This window comes from Mobula birostris, chromosome 17, assembly GCF_030028105.1.
Source record: "Mobula birostris isolate sMobBir1 chromosome 17, sMobBir1.hap1, whole genome shotgun sequence".
Taxonomy (NCBI): Eukaryota; Metazoa; Chordata; class Chondrichthyes; order Myliobatiformes; family Myliobatidae; genus Mobula; species Mobula birostris.
In genome coordinates, this window is record NC_092386.1 from 25,287,450 (window position 1) to 25,309,887 (window position 22,438).

The window sequence follows — 22,438 nt, forward strand, 5'->3', positions numbered from 1 at the left end:
CGGCTAGGATCCTTGAGGGTGACGCTGAATAGTTTATCAGGAAATCAGATACAGGTGAAGAATTCAATTACTTAATGGAACCCAAGGTTTGTGCTGAATCTTTTCCAGGACCCTCCAGCAGATCAATTGCTATGCGTCGTATTGCACAGTGAATAAACTACAAATCATTCCCATCATCAATCGTTTAGCAATTTTACATGGAAAACCGCAGTATTTTATTTACACACTGGCCACACGACAGTGCCAACTTAATACAAGGTTTCTTGCATAACAGTTTGCTTTTTCCTTTTTTTTGACCAAAAATTCGCCTGACAGGTTTGCTGGATTGGCTTTATACAGATTAGTTTAAAATGCAGTGTTTTATTTTTGGAATTTTTTTTTAAAAAGTCTGGCGATTCTATCGAAGATTTAAAAGAACCCTCTCAATGCATACCAGACATGTTAGCTTGCAATGTTATGCAATCGAGTTCAATAAAAGCTGATGTTTGTCTTCGACCTTCTACTTTAGGAATTGTATCTATGGTGTCACAATTACAATTTCATTGAAATATCTTACATATAACAGCTCAAAATCGACGCATGTGTTTACAAAGTCTGGCTTCGCCGCCCAATTTTTAAGAGTTTATTTCCATAAAATGAACCCACTTATTTCACTGGAAATACCAGGTGCGTTTAAAACATGTTTGTATGGCGCTTCTATTTCCCTCTAATATTATTCAGAACCTGTTGTCTCCTGCAGGAATCGATGAAGCCAGGACGGGGTGATGGCTGGCGACTTTGGACTGCCAGGATATCTTTGTTGTGACTACTGAGGATGATATACTCTGTGCATCCAGTCTAATCATCTGCCAGCGAGCAAAGAATTTTGCAGCAACATTTCCCTGCATCTGTGCAAAACTGAAATAAACCAGGGGAGAATTCCCTACTTTGGAAATCAACTCACTGATGATCCTCTTCATTTGAGGGCGACTGCAGTTAAGTTCAATTGGCGAATGACTGGGACTGGAAGCCGGCAGCCGTGTGCAATGAGCCGGTGCAAGCGGCGCCCAGCCCTTCCACAACACCCCTCACTACAGTGAGTGTCCCCGGAGCGCGCGCTTCTCGTTTTCCTCCCCATTACGTCATGCCGATTGTTTTGGTCCGTCCGGCCAATCGGACGCACTGTCTGGATTCTACGGGAGCCGGAATGGGCCCGTCTTCGCGCCAGGATTTCCCCATCCGTACCATAACGCATTGCGCAGGATGCACAGCCCGATCCTGCGGCTTTAACAGCTCTGACATGGAAACCCCATTGCAGTTTCACGATTTTATCCAGGAGCAGCAGCACAGCCAGCAGCGAGGCGAACAGCCGCACGAATGGATCAGATGCAACTGCCCGCGTGTCAGCGCCGCTGGCGACAGCCGGCTTCTGTGTAATTCCTCCCCGGTCACTTTCAGGACCAATTCTCCCCTCTCCTCCTCTTCCAGGCAAGGTAGTCAGCTGAACGTCAGCGAGCTCTCACCGTCCTCCGCCAGTCATGCCAGCTCCTCTCGACATTACCACCAGCACCGGCAGCCCAGCCCCACCAACCACCGCAGAGAGAGCAACCCCTTCACCGAAATAGCCATGAGCAGCTGCAGGTACAACGGCGGCGTGATGCGGCCGCTCAGCAACCTGAGCTCGTCCAGGAGGAACCTGCATGAGCTGGACTCGGAATCGCAGCCTCTTCAGCCCATCTTCACCACTGTCGCCCCGGAGATCGTGGTCTCAAAGCCGGAGCAGAACAACTCCACCGCGGTCGTTTCTTATGGGGGCAGCGGGAGTGCCGGTGGCGGAGGAGGAAACAGTGGGAATAACAGTAAATCGAGCAAAAAGAAAAATAATAACATTGGCTACAAGCTGGGACATAGAAGAGCTTTGTTTGAGAAAAGAAAACGATTGAGCGACTATGCTTTGATCTTTGGTATGTTTGGGATTGTAGTGATGGTCATTGAGACTGAGCTTGCGTGGGGGGCCTATCAGAAGGTAAGCAACATATAGTTATTGACTTGCACTTTGACATTTCTGGGGTCTCTTTTTTGTCTTTATGCAGTTGCCTCATCACCAGCATGCAGCGTATCCGAGCAAACTGCTTTGTACTTTTACATTAGCAATTTAAATTTTAAACGCTTATTGCAAAAGTTAATCAGTGTTCAACTTGACATTGTGATATACACTTCTAGATAATGAACATAACATCTATTTTTAGGTTATGCTTTTAAAGTTTAATTTCCCACTCATGTTCAACACTCAAATGTGTTTCTTTTATATTACAGGGTTCTCTGTACTCATTAGCTCTAAAATGCCTTATTAGCCTTTCTACCATCATTCTGCTTGGTCTGATCATTGTATATCACGCGCGGGAAATTCAGGTAACTATATTTTTACTAAAACAGTAACTCTATAATCTGACAGGCGGAGGTTAGTAAGTGTATGCTGGACTGTGTGGTATTTCATTTATTGTTGAACCGGGACTTCAGATCGATGCTCAATTCAGAATTAAACATAAAGATTCACAAAGTAGAGCTGTAAATGTATTAAATTGTCTTTTCTTTAGCCAAGGGTAATCGGCGTATTACATTAATACTAAGAATATTCATAATTTTGGTTTAGATAAAAGTTGTTTTCAGGAACTAAATCCCATGGTTCAAAATATTTTAAAGAGATAAGTCGTAGGAAATGTAATTAAACTGTCACTAATTTCTCATCATTCTGAATGTCTTGGATGAGGATTTATAGTCCTAAATACTAACGTTTCACAAGTCATAATACGAACGTTTTCCAAACTTTCCAGTATTTCTATGACCAAAATACCAGAAGTATGTTTAATGTTATAATATATTCCAGATATCTGTATTCCATGGATATTTAGTACATACGGTGTGTAATGATGCATCTGTAATCAATAATACTCTACGTGCCATTTTTCTATCTAGCGCTATCGAAGCACGATTCATTCATTATTTCCAGATAAGCATGTTTCGGTCAGTGTTTTGTAAAGGGGCTGAACTACAGCAACTGAGCCGTTCAACTTTTTTTTAAAATTTCGGAGCCGGGCTTGTATTTTTATATTACACGGACAATTGCGACCAGCGATTACTTAACTGAGCGAAAGAAGCGCGATTAATCAAGGGATTTATTTGCACGATTCTTAAATGATTTTAGTTCAAGTATAAAGTACTTCGAGGTTTTTCTAAACCGTTCTGGGCTAGATGCGTTGTTAGTGAGGGCTTCCTGGGGCAGAAAATAATTCCGGTGTTCTGCGTTGGGAAGTAAATTGGACCAGTACAACGGCAACATTTCCCCGAAGGTGGTGGTTTGACCGTAACCGCTCCATCATTCCGAGTGCCCCTTCGTTCTGTACAGGACTATCGCGCTTAGCATTGAATTGCATCTCACGGGGAAAAATACAACGCGAGAGTCTTAGTTCTAGCGCAAGGCTTGTAAATACGTAATCATTTTAAGCGGTGGTAGATTAATGAAAGAAAATATTCAGTGATATTTCGTGTGCAAATTAGACCCCTCAGCACGCAGCTTTAAAAAAAAACAACCCGTCGGTTTCGATATCTAAATGTTTGTAATTAATGATTGCCCGGAAGCGAGTTTTAAAATGTAATTCCAATGGAGCGTTCACATTGGAGCTGCCGCTGGAGACTTAAGACCTATAAATGGCCTTTTGATGTTAGGATACGAAGTATTTAATAAAGTGAGAATGACCCCGACCATAACAGTAAATACTTCGGGTTACTATGCAACCGATTTGTAAGCTAACATTAGTGTTGGATTACTCTGGGTGGATCGGACGCCGGGGGAGCAGGAAGGGGGTACCCCGGCGCGCCATGCAGTGTCAGTTAAACGAGGCCGAATGGAGAGGCATTGAAGCCATCTTCATTCAAACTTTTGGGGTTGTGTGATGGTGCCCCCGTCCCCCCGCCCCCCTCCAATGGCTTGCGCACATATCGAAGTTCGATAAGCAGAATCGGCGCTACTGTCAGGCGTGTAGAATGCATTGTTGAGCTTGATAAGTCAGAAGCCTCAAATAAATGAGGCTGAAGTTGTCCTTTTGAGTGTTATAATAGTTCAAATTATTAACTTAGCCACGAGAGAATGCCTGTGATTCTGCCACCAGTGGAGTTACTCACGGCGAGTGCAGGGTGCGAAGTGAAGGCACGAGGTGAGAGGCGCCCCACCGGGTGCTGCCAATACGCGCTCTCTGCCCGAGCTAAGTGAGCCGCACTCGCCTGCTTTAATCCGGCAGAAGGGAGCAGCCACTGGTATACAGAAGTAACACACTGCGGACATTGGAGATCTGAAGTAGAAGGGGGAAACGTTAGGAATATCCGGGGGGAAAGTGGCACGCAAGCGTTATCAGCTCCGAGTCCGATGGCGAGAACACTCGAGACGTTAAGTTTACCTCTCCTGCCGATGGTGTCTGACCTGTCCCGAATCCTCGAGGTCTGAAAGTCCTGAATCTGTTTGAACATGTCTCAGTAACGATGCTGGGAACTGGAGAATGAGGGAGGGACGTGTTCCGTCAATAATCAAGGGTTATGGCTTTGATTTACCGGGTAGAGGAAAGGCCCAGTTAACTAACTAGTGTAGCCAAGGCCAATAACACGGTGAATGTGCATTCTAATTGCACAAACGGATTTGGCTAAATACACTCAAGAAATAATGAAAGTTACCAGTTTACACACTCAACGTTTTAAGAACAGCTTCTTCCCCTCTGCCATCCGTCCATGAACACTATCTCGCCATTCCTCTAGTGCACTGTTTGTTTATTTATCATTATACACCGTTTGTAACTTATCCTACTTTCCTTATGTCTTGCACCATATTGCGGCCACAAAACAAGAAACTTTGATCAGGTGTGTGTCAGTGGTAGTTAACTAGACTGATTCTATACTGTTGGAGTCTAGGAGGATCTAGACCAGGGGCCACAGTCTCAGGCTGGGTGACGGTTGGAGAGTGGTGGTGCTGGAAGACACTTAGGACTGAGAAGAGGGGAAATTTCTTCATTCACAGTGCGGTTGACCTGTGAAATTCTCTGGGAAGGCTGTGGAGACCAATTGAATGAATGTTTTTTTTAAGAGACAGATGTTTAGACAAGAGATATCACATAGTAAAGAGAGAGAGTGGCAGTTTGGTTTTGAGATAGAGGATCCATACTAAGGAACCTATATGCTAGAAAAATGAAGGACTATGTCAGAGGGAAAGTTTAGAGTTGGTGAAAAGATCAGGACAACATTGTGGGCTGGAGGGCCTATACTATGTCGTGCTTTTCTATGTTCTATGTTCAGTATTGATTGGTAGAACAAGCTGAAAGGGCAGAATGGCCGACTCCTGCTCCTTTGTTGTGATGTTTTTAAAAATTGTTGGATCGTCATGCAGCTAAAAACAAATTGCTCATTAATGTCACTAATTAGACAAAGGAACCTGTGATCCCTTTGCCAGCTCCGGGGTTGTGTCATATGGTAACTTTTACTGTCCTTGTGACAATTAGGAAAGAGCAATAAATACTGTTGGGCAGGTATCACTGGGATCTGAAGTGCAGAAAGCAGTGGTTGATGTTTGAACAGTCCATGTAATTGGATTCTGACTGTTGAACAGCTATCAGATGTATTTGCAGTCTCACCATATCAGCTGATTGTATCATCAAAAGGAAATTGAAGAGTGCTTTAACTGCCTTTGGAAATAAGTGGGCTCCTGGTTATAGTTATCAAGGCGAGTCTCCTCCTACAGTGGTTGCACTCAGAAATGGTTAAATAAATTACTCCAGTGAAGTTTACTGGGCATTTAAGGATGGGATCGGTTGTCCATTTCTCCTATATTTTCAAGCCCCAGTATACCACAGTTAGAGTCCAAAAAGGAGAAAATGGAGAAAATTACTTTGTGCTTTCGACCATTTTCGAGATTTGGTACTTTGCATTAAATCTATAAATAACTAAAGAGTAATTAACAATAAAGAACAGCACACTCACATCTTATGGTGATTAGATTTTAAGCAATTTTCAGTCTGTTTTCCAGATTTGGTACTTACCATTAAATCTATAAATAACTAAGGAGTTATTAACAATAAATAACAGCACACTCACATTTTATGATGATTAGGTTTAAGCAATTTTCAGTCTATTTCTACTATTTGAATAATCCTGTTAGAATATTGGCTGTCCAGATTTTTGGAGACTGATTTTTAAGTCTTGGCATCTGCTGCTGCAATAAAATTAATATTGATCACTTTCTGTGCTTTGTGCTCACTCAGCCTCTTTATGTAGCAGAGGGGAGATTTTCAGGTGAAGATTATTTTCTGTATGTAATGGAGGAAAATCCAGACATTCTTTATAAATACTTTTTTAACCCTCACATAACATATAAAGGAAACAACATAAGAAATATTGTGTAAAATATTTACAATCAATAGAATGGCAGATGGGTAAAAATGTTTCAGAATTAAATAAAGTTCATGAGTAGTGTCTGATTTTTGAATCTTTATTTTGTAGTGGGAAATATTTTGGAATCTGAATGCTGGTGCATAGATTTGAGTTTAATTTTAAATGTTCATATTAAAAAACACTAAAATAAATCCTCTGCTTAGAGTATAGATTTATCCTAAGTTCAATAACACAACCCTAACAGTCATTTGAAATTTACAATGATAATTGGTGCTGGGTATCATTGACCTGGCCAGTAGTAATAGAAGCACACACAAAATACTGGAGGTGCTCAGCAGGTCAGGCAGTATCTATGGAGAGGAATTTAAAAAAAAACACACTATTTCAGTCTGAGACCAACATCTGCAGAGTGTTAGTAGCAGAGACATACTTCAGTCACGGGTTCCCAACTTGGGGTCCACAGATCCTTTGCTAAATGGTATTGGTCCAGGGCATAAAAACGTTTGGGAGCCCCTAGTAGACTAAGGGTGGACTATCAACTGAAACTTATCCAAATTCTCCTAAAGCACCATCTTTCTGACCTCTTTATTTAGTTTTTTTCCCCACTCAATACATGAAATTGTTTCTTAAAATTAATAAGATGAATGCATTTCAGTTAAGTAAACCAGAATTTAGCTTCTTATGTTGTCAGCGGTGGCTCACTGAGGGCACTTTCCTATTCCTAAGCAGGGATGGATCATGATGTCAAGAACATTTGAGACATTTATGTGTGAACACGGTAACACTTCTGGTGCACTGTAGTTTGACTTGCCTTCACGCATTGTCTACACCTGATTCTAATTCTTATATTTTGGCCTGATCTGCTTTTCCATGTGGATGTAATGTTGATCTATTTGATAAATGATCGGGAACAGTCTCCTTGATGTCTTGACCAATGTTCGTCTGCCAACCAATATTAATATGGGAGCCAATGCATAAACTGTCCTCAAATTGGATTCAGCATTTCTCTTCCTCGGGGAAATGAGGATATTGGGAAACTGCCTTAAAATAATTTGTGTATAGTTGCTCATAAAAAAAACAAGTTTTTTGGTCTTTACCATGTAAACCAGACAAGTTTTGAAGTTACCAGAGCAACACACAAAATGCTGGAGGAACTCAGCAGGTCAGGCAGCACCCATGGAAGGGAATGAACAGGCAGCGATTTGGGAAGACCCTTGTTCTTGTCACAAGTGTTTACAAAAGGTCTTGGCCTGAAACGTCAACTGTTTATTCCCGTCGGTAGATGCAGCTTGAGCTGCTGAGTTCCTCCAGCATTTTGTGTGCATGCTGTGGATTTCCAGCATCTGCAGAGTCTCTTGTGTCAATGAAGTTCCCAGGTTTAGGTGTACATTCTCTGCTGAATGCGCTAATCTGATTTGCGAGGTAAAAAAAAATGCACTGGTTTCAGACTCCCTATGGTTAGGAAAGGGGATGGGGGCTCCTTAAGGATTGCTGCAAATGTGGACTTGAGGGTGAAAAAATGATTATAGTCTAAAGTTATGTATCTGTCTCCACACTTCAGTGTGCTCTCACTGTCTGGTCTTCAAGCAGAATAATGCTATTAAGCTCCCTACCGTTTTAAATAACACGGATTATTTGCGGATCATTTAGTTTGTGTTGTGACATTAAGTTTGAGAGGAAAGTAAATGTGTTGGAAGTTTCTCTGACAAAAAAATACTTGACAACAGCCATTTGGTGATCTTAATAAATAAGGTGTAAGCTGCTGACGGGAGAAAATGTAATAGTTTTGATGTGGTTGTACTTGGACCACTCATATCTGTCGAAACACACCAATTATTAAGGGAGCGACTGGCAGCGTGTCATCCACACATGATCCAATGATAACATTGGCACTGATTACATAGAGCTGCTGAGCAAACAGTTGAAAACTGTGGCTGTGTACAGTACTGTACATGCCGTTCCGTGAAGTCTTCCACAGGCCTAAAATAATGTTTTCTCCCCGACTAAATAACAGAGCGAAGCAGGGCAGCAGTCACCACCCCGTTATCGGAGCGATTACTATTTTGCTCCAGGGTATTGTCCATGGACAGGGTCACCGTTTCCAGATACTGTACACAATCGCCGAATCCTGAGCAATCTGACTCTCCTTTTTCAAATTAAATTACTTCGGGCTTTAAAAAAAATGGCAACACATAATGAATGCAGACTTTGCATTTTTATAAGCCGAGGCATTCGAGCAAAGTGAAACGTGCTAAACACCTTTAGTCGCGCCCTCCGCAATGCCCGGGAATCAGTGCCAGTCCGCCTTACGGTCACACCCACCCCCCAGAACTAACCGAATTTGCAACAGCAGAAACAGGAGTGAGAGCACGAAGGCTGGGGCAACCCAGGGGTTGGTCCGCTTTACCGGCTTCGGGGTGTGGTGTTGGTGAAAGGGTGGGAAGAACGCTGGTCTCTGGAAATAGTCACCAGTGTCGTGGGCATAGGTCGATTTCACTGCAGCTCCAACAAACCAATTCTGGAAAGCGTGACTGGAGGAAATACTTAGAAAGCCGGTCCTAAAGCAAGCAATTACACTCGTGCCTCTCACATGCATAACATGGAAAGGCGAGGAGCCATTCTAGATACCCAGACGTTGACACCATGAGGATAGCTTGTCACATTTTCGCGGTATGCTGACAAACATCTTAGTGCTACGAGTTCGCACTGACTGAACGCGTGCCTCATACTGCAGTGTGTGGGTGGAGGAAGCTTCGGCTGAACGATTTGTTTTCTGTTTGCCAAACGGGGAAAAAATACAAGCCAGTCCCCTCCCCCGGGAAAGCTATTTAAACGCACCGAGAGTTGTGCGGCACTTTGATCTCATGGTGTAGAATTGCGGGCACGGTCTGCTGTCTACAGAAGTATTTGTCGATGGCTGCACTTACACAGTAGCTAAAGAAACGGTTCACAGAAGATATTGTCGTAGTGGTATTGCCTGACAGTAAGGCAACAGCTCTGCTCCTCGCGATTTAATGCTTGTGTCTTCATCCACCGAGCAAGACCTGTCTCCGAAGTTCACAAAGAAAGTTTTGAAAACTGGTTCAGCATAGGATAGGTGTTTATTTCTTTTATAATCTCAATCGAGTGTTCAATACCTTCACCTACAAAAAAAATGGTTGGTTTAGTTAAGGCTACGGTTTTCTCAGACCTAGAATTTTTTTGTCAAACAACTTTCAATACCTTTCAGTTTCGGGGTCAGGAATTGTTTGCTTCCCCTTCGGTATTTTGAAAAATGGACAACGCCTATGCCCGATTTATTTGAACTACGGAAGCTTGTTGAACACTAATAGCCAGAAGGGATTGCCAGAGCGCGGCCCAATGACAAGGAGGCCCGTTATAATTGGAGACGACGGTCTGTTGCGCACACGCATAGAGAAATATAGGCACTTCAGTGTATTCCGACTGCACGCTTCTGTGAATAAATAGGATCAAACCTTACCCATACCTGCTTCCAAACCCTCACCTTACATCATCAACCCCACCCCTTTACTAATTCCCCCTCTGCTCTCTTAATCCCCCTTTCCTCTTCACCTTTTCTTCTTCATTGATTCTTCTCTGAAAGTCAAGGTCAGAAAATATATCAAGTAGCGAGAGTGATCTTAAGTATATGGTTGGTAGACACTGAAATCGGATTGCTAGCTCAGTGACTGAAAAGCAGAAGCAGGGCCAGGAGAAGAAGGTAGTATTGATGGTACTGTATGATGTACTTGGGCTGCTTTAAATTTCAGATTAAGTTACAAATGGTCAGGACCTGGAGTAAACCAGTTGGCTCCTTGAGCCTAATCTGCTTGCCATTTAATGAGATTGTGGCTGATCTGATTCCAGTCTGAACTCTAATCACAATGTCTTTTCACCCCTTTATCTGTCCGCTGCCACTTTAAGAATATTTACATCCTCCTTGTCCGCTACTCTTGGATTAAGCAATTTAAAGACATTTTAGAGATTTTAAAAGATTCAGTGTCTCTGTCTTAAGTGAGTGATGTATTATTTTTAAACACAGATCCCTAGTTCTAGATGCTCCCATAAAAAGAAACATGATTTCTGCATCACAAAGAAGAGAAAATCAGCAGATACTGGAAATCTGAGCAGCACACTCAAAATGCTGGAGGAATTCAACAGGCCAGGCAGCATCTATGGAAAAGAGAAGAGTTGACATTTCGGGCCTGAAAGGTCTTGGCCTGAAATGTCGACTGTACTCTTTTCCATCGACACTGCCAGGCCTGCTGAGTTCCTCCAGAATTTTGTGTGTGTTGCTATGATTTCTGCATAATTCCTTTCAGAACCCCTTGGGATTTTATATGCTTCAATGAAATTCCCTCCCCCTTGTCTATGCTCCTGAGAATACAGATTCAGATTTATTTATCACATTTACATCAAAATATACAGTGAAATGTTTGTGTTAACAACCAACACAGCTACCCTGTCCAGTTTTTCCTCTTTGAATAACTTACCCCCTCCAGATACTAGCTTAGTAAACTTTCTTTGGACTGGTTCAAGACATAAGCAAGCTTCCTTAAATAAGGAAGTTATCTTTGTGCTCAGAACTCAGTCTACCTGTGGTCTCAATGATACCCACTATAATTAAAGCATAACTTCCCTTCTTTTTTACCCCTCTCAGTAAACAAATGCTTCTGTTAGCTTCCCCAGTTATCTGCAGAACCTGCACAGTAGCTTTGATAAAGCTCCACTTATCCTTTGAGGTTCAGATTGACTGGTGGCAATCTTTAACACATGCACTCATGCCATTGTGTGTGAGAGCTGAAATATCAATATCAGAGCTCCCATAATTCTTGACTTTTTTGAATAATGGACAAATTTGCAACTAGAACCAGATGCTACATGTGCGGGGGCTTGAGTTTCGCTTCATTGTACCTTTGCATTTGTAAATACTCCTTTCTGGTCTGGTAGAAGCAGCATGGTTTATTCTACAACTAAGTATATTTGCACTAATAACAAAATTACAGTGGCGTATTTATATTAAAACCATAATTCTCTTTTTGAAATGGGCATTTTGAAGATGAATTTTTAAATCTTTAATTACTTATTAATTAAGGATTAAATGGAAAATTGCATAGATTAATACCAGATTAGGGATATGGAGTATTATGCAAACTATATTGTAGTACTTTTTGAATTTCTGGGGACTTTTAGTGTTGTGAAGAATAATCCATTGCCTTACATTTTATTCTTAAATTCATAGAAATGAAGTTTATGTTCCTTGATGACATGTTATATTTAACATCTTATTGGATGATTGTAGCTATGCTTTGAGGGATATCTGTATTATTTTTTTGTAATATCTCAATGGCATTTATATCCTTTGTGAACCATTGCTAGTAAAATTGCACAAAATGTGATATGATATATAATAAATGCAGCACACTCACAGTAGACATGTACTGGATGATTTTGACTATGTTTTCCAGGGTCCCACAATAAAAAAGTGGAACTTTACATTCCAGTATTAAAATTATTATGCTTCTTCACTGCATTTGGAAGCCATGTTTAAATTCAATGGACAGGGTAGTTTTGTTGGACTTGGAAACCTATTGGAAAAATTAGGGCAAGAGCAGCAAGTCAAACAGGAATTGCTTTGAAACTAGAGAGGCTGGAGTTATCCCTCTGTCTTCTCGTTTCCAGTTTTTAAAACATATGGAGGCAAATAGGCAATAATTTATATTGTCAAATTAACAAACAATGCTATTTAAAATATATATTAATAATCCATTGCGTAATTGACTAAATATCTAATCTGAGTTATTGAAATACTAGAGAATAAATTCTTCATATTTTAGATGATTTCTGAAATAACATTATATTACATTAACTGAATACAGAATAAATACATTGGGCTGGCATATATCTGAAAATCAAATCTAAATATAAAGCATTGTAGGTGGCACCATACTGTAGCTGTAGAAAAATACAAGTGGTATGAATATAGAGGATTTTTTATATTTATTTCTTATCTGTTACATTAGATCTAAGATACACGGTTCACTCCTGGGTGGACACATTAATATTAGTTGCTTGCAGTCCATCAAACAGCGTAGAAGCAATTTCATTAAAACAAAATGATCATCTTTATCCTATTAATCACACAGAAGGGAAACATATCCTTCAGTTGAATTGATCCATGTCAGCCAAAGTGTCCATTTAAACAAGTCCCACTTGCTTACTTTTGGCCCACATCCTTTCCTATCTTTGTGCCTATCCATGTGCCTTGTAAATGTTAAACTTGGGGGATTCTGCAGATGCTGGAAATCCAGAGCAACTCACACAAAATGCTGGACAAACTCAGCAGGTCAGGCAGCATCTATGGAAAGGAGTAAATAGACAGTGTTTTGGACTAAGACCCTTATTCAGGATGGGAAGGGAAGGGGGAAGATGCCAGAATATAAAAGCAGGGATGAGGGAAAGGGGAATAGAAGGTGATCGATGAAGTCAGGTGGGTAGGTAAGGTAAAGGGCTAGAGAAGAAGGAATCCGATAGGAGAGGAGAGTGGACCATAGGAGAAAGGAAAACAGGAGGGGACCTAGGAAGAGGTGAGAAGAGGGAAGAGGCTAGAATGGGGAATAGAAGAAGAGGGGAGGGGGAGGGAATTTTTTTTATGGAAGCAGAAATCGATGTTCATGTCATCATGTTGGAGGCTACACAAATGGAATTTAAGATGTTGCTCCTCCACCTTGAGGGTGGCTCCATCATGGCACAAGAGGAGGCCAATGACCCTCATATCAGAATGGGATCAGGGATTAAAATGTTTGGCCACTGGGAAGTTCTGCTTTTGGCGGATGCAGCAGAGGTGCTTGATGAAGCAGTTCCCCGATTTACAGTGGGTTTCATCGACGTAGATGAGGCTGCATCACTGCACTGGATACAAAAGATAACCCCAGCAGATTTGCAGGTGAAGTGTTGCCTCACCTGCACGGACTGTTTGGGTCTCTGAAGGGAATCGAGGGAGGAGGTGAATGGGCAGATGTAGCACTTTGGTCACCTGCAGGGATAAGTGCCCGGAGTGGGGAGGGATGAATGGACAAGGACATCATGGAGGGAGCAATCCCTGAAGAAAGCGAGGGGGAGGGTGGTAGACAGCCTTCCCCATGAGTGGGTATAGCTGCAAGGCAGCGGAGGTTTGAGATCAGAGTTTTCCTTTTCCTAGATGAGCTGCCAACCATACCTGACGAGCCCCATCTGCCCGAAGACTTCCTTAATGGTGCCTAGGTATTCGGGCATGGATTACCTTCTCAAAAATGGAGAAGAGTTTGAACTGTAATCTTCAGATTCAATGTGTGCAACCAATGAGCTAAGGCTGATATACCTAGAGCAGAACAGAATCTATCAATGACGAATGGTTAGTGAGTCAATACACATGCATATCCTGCTAATGTAGGAAGTCATTTAGAAAAAGGAGTGCATTACAACACTGGCCATTGAAGCTAATGAAGTCTAATTATTTAAAAGGAAATTGAAAAGGTAACAGGATGTAGAGAAAGTACAAGGGAATAGAAATATAGCAAATAGAAATAGAAATAAAGTCTATAAAATACTCTTATTAATAAAGTTGTATAATCAAGGATAGGTTGCAAATGGATGTATAATGTGGGGAAGTGTCATTCATCGGTGTGTATGTTGAGTTGAAATATTTGATCATTAGATAGGGAAATTTGAAAACAGCACCTGAAATTCTAGAAACACTCAGCAGGTCATGTGGAAGGAGCAACAGAGTTATCAAAGACCCTTTGTCAGGCCTGGGCAAGAGAGACAAAGAAGATTATTTTAAGGAGTGCACACAAAATGTTGGAGGAACGCAACAGATCAGGCAGCATCCATGGAAATGAATAAATGAGTTGAAGTTTTTAGGGCTGAGACCCTTCTTCAGGACAGTAAAGGAAGGGGGGAGATGCCAGAATAAATAGGTGAGGGAAGGGGAAGGAGGGCTGGCCAAAAGGTGACAGGTGAAACCAGGTGAGTGGGAAAGGTAAAGGGCTGGAGAGGAAGAAATCTGATAGGAGAGGAACGTGGACCATAGGAGAAAGGGAAGAAGGGAGTGGGACCAGGTGGAGGAAATAGGCAGGTGAGAAGAAGAGGTAAGTGGCCAGAGTGGGGAATAGATGAAGAGGGAAGGGATAAGGAAAACTATCTTTACTGGAAGGAGAAATTGATATTCATATCATCAGGTTGGGGATGACCTAGATGGAATCTGAGGTGTTGCTCCTCCACCCTGAGAGTGGTTTCATCGTGGCAAGAGAAGCAGCCATGGACCGACGTGTCACAACGGTAATGGCGATTGGAATTTAAATGGTTGGCCACCGCTTTTGGTGGAACTTCAGCGGAAGTGCTCGACGAAGCAGTATCCCAAATTATGTCGACTCTCACCAATGTAGAGGTGGCCGCATCAGGAGCACTGGATACAGTAGATGACCCTGACAGATTCATAGGTTGCCTCACCTGGAAGAACTGTTTGGGGCTGTGAATGGAAGTGAGGGAGGAGGTAAATGGACAAGGGAATCATGAGGAGGGGGTGGGAAGAGATCCCTGTGGAAAGCAGAGAGTGGGGGGAGGTAAAGATGTATTTGGTGGAAGGATCCTGTTGGAGATGGTGGAAGTTGTGGAGAATGATTGTTGGATGCGGAGACTCATGGGGTGATGGTTGTGGAGAGGAGGAACTCTATCCCTTTTAAGGTGGTGGGAAGATAATGTGAGTGAGAATGTCTGGGAAATGGAGGAGATGTGGCTGAGAGCAGCATCAATGATGGAGGAAGGGAAAACCCATTCTTTGAAGAAGGAGGACATCTCTGATGTTCTGGAAAGGAAAGCCTCATCCCAGAAATAGATGCAGTGCAGTCAAAGGAACTGAGTAAAGGGTATAGCATTTTTATGGGAGACAGGGTGGGAAGAGGTATAGCCCTGGGAATCGGTAGGTTTATGAAAGATGTTGGTCGACAGTTTGTCTCCAGAGATGGAGACAGAGAGATCAAGAAAGGGGATGGAGGTGTCAGAACTGGACCAAGTGAATTTAAGGGCAGTGTGGAAGATGGAGGCAAAGTTGATGAAATTGACGAGCTCAGCATGGGTGCATGAAGATTAGGTTACAGAGTTCTATTGAACTTAAAGCTAACTTTCTTTCCCAGCTTTGATGCAGGACTTTGGAGCTCAACTGTTAACTCTATTTATTATTGTGCTCAAGACTAACTGGCCTCATATTTATGCATATTTTGAATTATTTAATTTGATTTTTGAATTAATGTGTTTGCAGTATTAAGAGTTTTATAGTAGCATTGATATGAATGCTTAAAACATTCATAAAAATATAGTATGTTCAGTTTCATATCTGTGTAAAACTTTGACCTCAGCTTTCCCCTCAGTAACAAGTATATTGAAGATTTTAAAGATTAGCTTTATTTGTCACAGTAAGATACATTGTTTGTGTCAATGATTTACACGGTCCAGGGATTGTGCTGGGAGTTGCTCGCACGTGTTGCCACATTTCTGGCAGTAACAAGCATGCCCACACTTCACTAACCCCAACCCAACTGTACATCGCGGGAATGTAGGAGGGAACTGGAGTAGGTGGAGGACACCCATGCAGCCACAGGAAGAACAAACGAACTCTTAACAGATAGTGCTGGAATTGAACCCCGATCGGTGATCTCTTGTGCTTAATAGCGTCATGCAAACCATGCCGTCCTTGGTTTGGTTTCTGCTGCGATGGGCGAGGTTGCCTTTTTGTCTGTGGCACCACGATTGGCTGTGCTGCATAGCGGGGATGGGTAAAAACAGGGACAGCTGTAGTGATAGGAGACTCGATAGTCGAGGCAGGTGGGAGATCCTGTGGAAGGGAAGAGGATTCCTGGTAGATGCATGGCTTCTCAGGTCAAAGACATCTCCAAGCAGTTGTAGGACATTCTCAAGACGCATGGTCATTGTACACATTATTGTCAATGAGATAAACAGGAAATAAATTCAGGAAATTAGGCAGAAAGCTAAAAAGTAAGTCCTTAATGTTCTGTAATCCCTGGATTAGTACTGGTGCTCTGCTCTAGTGAGTAGGAGGACAGAGCAAACAAATCATGGTTGAGGAGCTGGTGCAGGAGGGAGCAATTCAGATTCAGCTTCTTGTTGTCTTTGCTTGTGTCCTTGTTCATGTGTAGAACACCCACGTTGGTGCTGTCTTTCATTGATTCTGTTACATTTGTTATTCTATAGATTTATTGAGTATGTCTGCAAGAAAATGAATCACAGAATTGTATATGGTAACATACATATACTTCAAGAATAGATTTACTTTGAACTTTGATTCTACTGTGAATGCCTGTGAGAAAATGAGCCTCAGGTAGTACATACAAACTTTGATAATTTTATTATGAACTTTGAACTTTGGAGCATTGGGATCTGTTTTGGGGCAGAGGATTGTTGTCCCTGAACTGGAGGGAGACCAATATCCTGGCAGAGATATTTGCTTGAGCTGCAAGGGAGAGTTTAAAATGGTCTGGCAGTGAGGTAGTATTGTAGCGGGTGAGGAAGTTGAGGTAAATATAGAAATTAAGGTTAGCAAGTGGCTAAACAAAATTTGCTTTATAGCTAACAACAGGAATTCTGCAGGTGCTGGAAATTCAAGCAACACACATCAAAGTTGCTGGTGAACGCAGCAGGCCAGGCAGCATCTGTAGGAAGAGGTGCAGTCGACGTTTCAGGCCGAGACCCTTCGTCAGGACTAACTGAAGGAAGAGTGAGTAAGGGATTTGAAAGTTGGAGGGGGAGGGGGAGATCCAAAATGATAGGAGAAGACAGGAGGGGGAGGGATGGAGCCAAGAGCTGGACAGGTGATTGGCAAAAGGGGATACGAGAGGATCATGGGACAGGAGGTCTGGGAAGAAAGACAAGGGGGGGGGGGACCCAGAGGATGGGAAAGAGGTATATTCAGAGGGATAGAGGGAGGAAAAGGAGAGTGAGAGAAAGAATGTGTGCATAAAAATAAGTAACAGATGGGGTACGAGGGGGAGGTGGGGCCTAGCGGAAGTTAGAGAAGTCGATGTTCATGCCATCAGGTTGGAGGCAACCCAGACGGAATCCTCCAACCTGAGTGTGGCTTCATCTTTACAGTAGAGGAGGCCGTGGATAGACATGTCAGAATGGGAATGGGATGTGGAATGTGATGTGTGGCCACTGGGAGATCCTGCTTTCTCTGGCGGACAGAGCGTAGATGTTCAGCAAAGCGGTCTCCCAGTCTGCGTCGGGTCTCGCCAATATATAAAAGGCCACATCGGGAGCACCGGATGCAGTATATCACCCCAGTCAACTCACAGGTGAAGTGTTGCCTCACCTGGAAGGACTGTTTGGGGCCCTGAATGGTGGTAAGGGAGGAAGTGTAAGGGCATGTGTAGCACTTGTTCCGCTTACACGGATAAGTGCCAGGAGGGAGGTCAGTGGGGAAGGATGGGGGGGACGAATGGACAAGGGAGTTGTGTAGGGAGCGATCCCTGCGGAATGCAGAGAGGGGGGGAGGGAAAGATGTGCTTAGTGGTGGGATCCTGTTGGAGGTGGCGGAAGTTACGGAGAATAATATGTTGGACCCGGAGGCTGGTGGGGTGGTAGGTGAGGACCAGGGGAACCCTATTCCTAGTGGGGTGGCGGGAGGATGGAGTGAGAGCAGATGTATGTGAAATGGGGGAGATGCGTTTAAGAGCAGAGTTGATAGTGGAGGAAGGGAAGCCCCTTTCTTTAAAAAATGAAGACATCTCCCTCGTCCTAGAATGAAAAGCCTCATCCTGAGAGCAGATGTGGCGGAGATGGAGGAATTGCGAGAAGGGGATGGCGTTTTTGCAAGAGACAGGGTGAGAAGATTCTGGTATCTGTCCCCCACTTTTCCTTCGCTACATCGACGACTGCATTGGCGCTGCTTCCTGCACGCATGCAGAACTCGTTGACTTTATTAACTTTGCCTCCAACTTTCACCCTGTCCTCAAGTTTACCTGGTCCATTTCCGACACCTCCCTCCCCTTTCTAGATCTTTCTGTCTCTGTCTCTGGAGACAGCTTATCCACTGATGTCTACTATAAGCCTATCTGGACTATTCCTCTTCTCACCCTGTCTCTTGCAAAAACGCCATCCCCTTCTCGCAATTCCTCCGTCTCCGCCACATCTGCTCTCAGGATGAGGCTTTTCATTCTAGGACGAGGGAGATGTCTTCATTTTTTAAAGAAAGGGGCTTCCCTTCCTCCACTATCAACTCTGCTCTTAAACGCATCTCCCCCATTTCACGTACATCTGCTCTCACTCCATCCTCCCGCCACCCCACTAGGAATAGGGTTCCCCTGGTCCTCACGTACCACCCCACCAGCCTCCGGGTCCAACATATTATTCTCCGTAACTTCCGCCACCTCCAACGGGATCCCACCACTAAGCACATCTTTCCCTCCCCCCCTCTCTCTGCATTCCGCAGGGATCGCTCCCTACACAACTCCCTTGTCCATTCATCCCCCCCATCCTTCCCCACTGACCTCCCTCCTGGCACTTATCCGTGTAAGCGGAACAAGTGCTACACATGCCCTTACACTTCCTCCCTTACCACCATTCAGGGCCCCAAACAGTCCTTCCAGGTGAGGCAACACTTCACCTGTGAGTCGACTGGGGTGATATACTGCATCCGGTGCTCCTGATGTGGCCTTTTATATATTGGCGAGACCCGACGCAGACTGGGAGACCGCTTTGCTGAACATCTACGCTCTGTCCGCCAGAGAAAGCAGGATCTCCCAGTGGCCACACATTTTAATTCCACATCCCATTCCCATTCTGACATGTCTATCCACGGTCTCCTCTACTGTAAAGATGAAGCCACACTCAGGTTGGAGGACCAACACCTTATATTCCGTCTGGGTAGCCTCCAACCTGATGGCATGAACATCAACTTCTCTAACTTCTGCTAGGCCCCACCTCCCCCTCGTACCCCATCTGTTACTTATTTTTATGCACACATTCTTTCTCTCACTCTCCTTTTTCTCCCTCTGTCCCTCTGAATATACCTCTCGCCCATCCTCTGGGTCCCCCCCCCACCGTCTTTCTTCCCGGACCTCCTGTCCCATGATCCTCTCGTATCCCCTTTTGCCAATCACCTGTCCAGCTCTTGGCTCCATCCCTCCCCCTCCTGTCTTCTCCTATCATTTTGGATCTCCCCCTCCCCCTCCAACTTTCAAATCCCTTACTCACTCTTCCTTCAGTTAGTCCTGACAAAGGGTCTCGACCTGAAACGTCGACTGCACCTCTTCCTAGAGATGCTACCTGGCCTGCTGCGTTCACTAGCAACTTTGATGTGTGTTGCTTTATAGCTAGGTACATTGGACTGTGAGTTTATAGCCATTACAGAAACATAGTTGGGAGATGGGCTGGGCTAGTAGCTACAAATTGCTGGAGGAGCTCAGCAGGTCAGGCAGCATCCATGGAAAGGAATAAAGAGTCGATGTTCCCAGCCAAGAACCTTCATCAGAATCTCTTATGTTTACAATAGGGCTGGCAGCCCGATGTTTTGGGATACAGATGCTACACACATGATAGAAGTGGAGATTGGGTTTGACTAAGGAGAATATCACAACAAAACTTAGACAGTATATTCCTGGGGGAATATCCAGTAAGCTTATATTTATGGGACTTAGAAATGAGAAGGAAGTGATCACTTTGATGGGATTGTACTATAGCCTCCTAAATATTCAGTAGCAATTAGAGGAGTGGGTTCTGGTTAGTTGGGATACATCGGGACCAGTACATTTTGATTCAATTAAGCGGCTGCCCCATTTAGCCGAAGTTTCATGGAAATAGTTAAAAAGGTATAAAAAAGACAAACTACCATTTAACTGAGTAACACATTACGCACTTAAATGAAATACAGAATGAATTAGAACACTATCAATATTACTACAGACCTATAAAACTATGCATTTGTTCCTAACAGTTATTGACGGAGAAATTCACCTGCCATGTTCTTTTGATTGACTGTAAATGAACAAAATCAACAGACACCTGGTGTAGATATTGGACTGCCTTCATACAGTGCTATTGACGATTGCATCCTCTAAATCTTTATTTTCCTCGTGGCCTTCAAGCTCATTATTGATACATTCAAATTCTTTGTAGTTTCTAACTTGTTGAAGTAATGAATTTTCTTCATTTTCAATCCCAGTTGTTTCTGGTATCTCCAAGTCTGAATGCTTGAAATCACAGTGAGCAAAACAGTTCAGAATTGTCTTACTGCTTCTTTCTTGCCAACTTTCAGTGACAAAAAAAATCACTGCTTTTCGAACACAAGCACATGCAACTGATGCTATTTAAAAACTGTAACTACTGGCTCGAAGCACGATGTAGTGTTTAACGGCCACACAAGTGCACGCGTTCACTTGACGCTAGTTAGAAACTATTCGGCAACAGTCTCTGCCCCCAAATAAATGACATAGTATCCCAGATAAATGAAGAGAATCTCAGCTATTTTCTTGATTAGTTTTTGTTCTTTAAGAGTTGTCCAAAAGAAGTGGCTACCCTGATTAGCCAATGGTCCAATTAACCAGAATCCACTGTATGTAGTGAGACCACAGATAGGTGCAGGAATAAATGGGTTATTAAAGTCACTTCTCTATTATTGGAGGGACAAACATACATGGGGTAGAATTTGTTGTGTATCCAAAAAAGAAGAGATGCTTATACTTAATTCTCTCTTGGAAAATGAAAATGGAGAAGTTAAGGAAGTGGGTTGAGGAGTGACAAATGGATTTCAGAACAGGTATGTGTGAGATGATGCATTCTGGAAAGTCAAACCAGCATAGGATTTATATTATGAATGGTAAGGCACCAGGAAACTGAGGGACCTAGGTGTGCAAGAGCATAATTTAGTGAAAATGGTGTCAAAGATGGAGCGGGTAGTGAAAAATTCATTTAGCACACTAGACTGATCAGTCAGGGCACTGAGTGCAGGTGTTTATGTTGTTGTTGAGGTTGCACGGAGTACCATGCACAGTTTTGGTCACTATATTATAGAAAGGACTTGGTTAAGCTGGCAAGTTTGGTCCTGATGAAGGGACTCAGTCTGAAGCATTGACTCTTTATTCCTCTCTATAAATACTGTCTGACCTGCTGAGTTCCTCCAACATTTTGTGTGTGTTATTCTGGATTTCTAGCATCTGCAGAATCTCTTGTGTTAAACTGGAGAGACAGCAGAAAGGATTTACAAGCATGTTAACGGGACTGTAAAGCCTGTGTTATATAGGGAGAGATTGGCCAGGTTTATTAGAGGAGTCAAAGACTAGAAGGCATAGGTTTGGGGTGAGGGGAAGATTTAAAAGGAACTTGATGGGCACTTTTTTATGGAGAGGCTGGTGAGTGTATGGAATGAGCTGCCGGAGGAAGTGGTTGTAGCAGGCACAATGGTATCATTCAAGAAACACTTGGGTAGGTACATGAAGGGGCAGGGCCTGGAGGGACATGGACTGAAAGCAGGAAATTGGGATTAGCTGGGTGGACACCACTGTCAACATGGATGTGGAGGGCCAAAGGGTCTATATCCATACTGTATTGCTGTGTAACTCTGACATTGACATTCATTACAAGAGAGGGATGGGAGGCTGAAAGCTGAGTTGGGAGGAGACAACCAGAGTGCTTGCTGTCTAACAAGGCACCATGGAAGCGTAATAGTTGGCGTATCGCTATTACAGCAGGGGCATCGACGCTCCGAGTTCAATACTGGCATCCTCAAATTTCAATGTAAGTTTATTATCAAAGGTTACCTTATACAACGGTGAGATTCGTTTTCTCACGGGCATACACAGTAAATCTAAGAAACACAATAAAATCAATGAAAGACCACAACCAACAGGACAGACGAACAACCAATGTGCAAAAGACAAAAAACTGCTAATGCAAAAGAGAAGAAAAAGTAATAATAATAAATACTCTAAATAAACAATAAATATGAAGAGCATGAGTTGAAGAGTGTTTGAAAGTG

The 22,438-nt window shown here is 43.1% G+C and overlaps 1 protein-coding gene across 1 annotated transcript in view; it reads left to right on the top strand.

Moving 5' to 3' along the window:
- The first annotated feature begins 1,123 nt into the window (after positions 1-1,123).
- kcnn2 (potassium calcium-activated channel subfamily N member 2) overlaps positions 1,124-22,438 on the top strand; it is a 123,900-nt gene continuing 102,585 nt past the window's right edge. Inside the window, exons 1-2 of the mRNA XM_072281069.1 lie at positions 1,124-2,005; positions 2,296-2,391. Coding sequence (XP_072137170.1) covers positions 1,124-2,005; positions 2,296-2,391 — 978 coding nt within the window. The remainder of the gene's footprint in view (positions 2,006-2,295; positions 2,392-22,438) is intronic.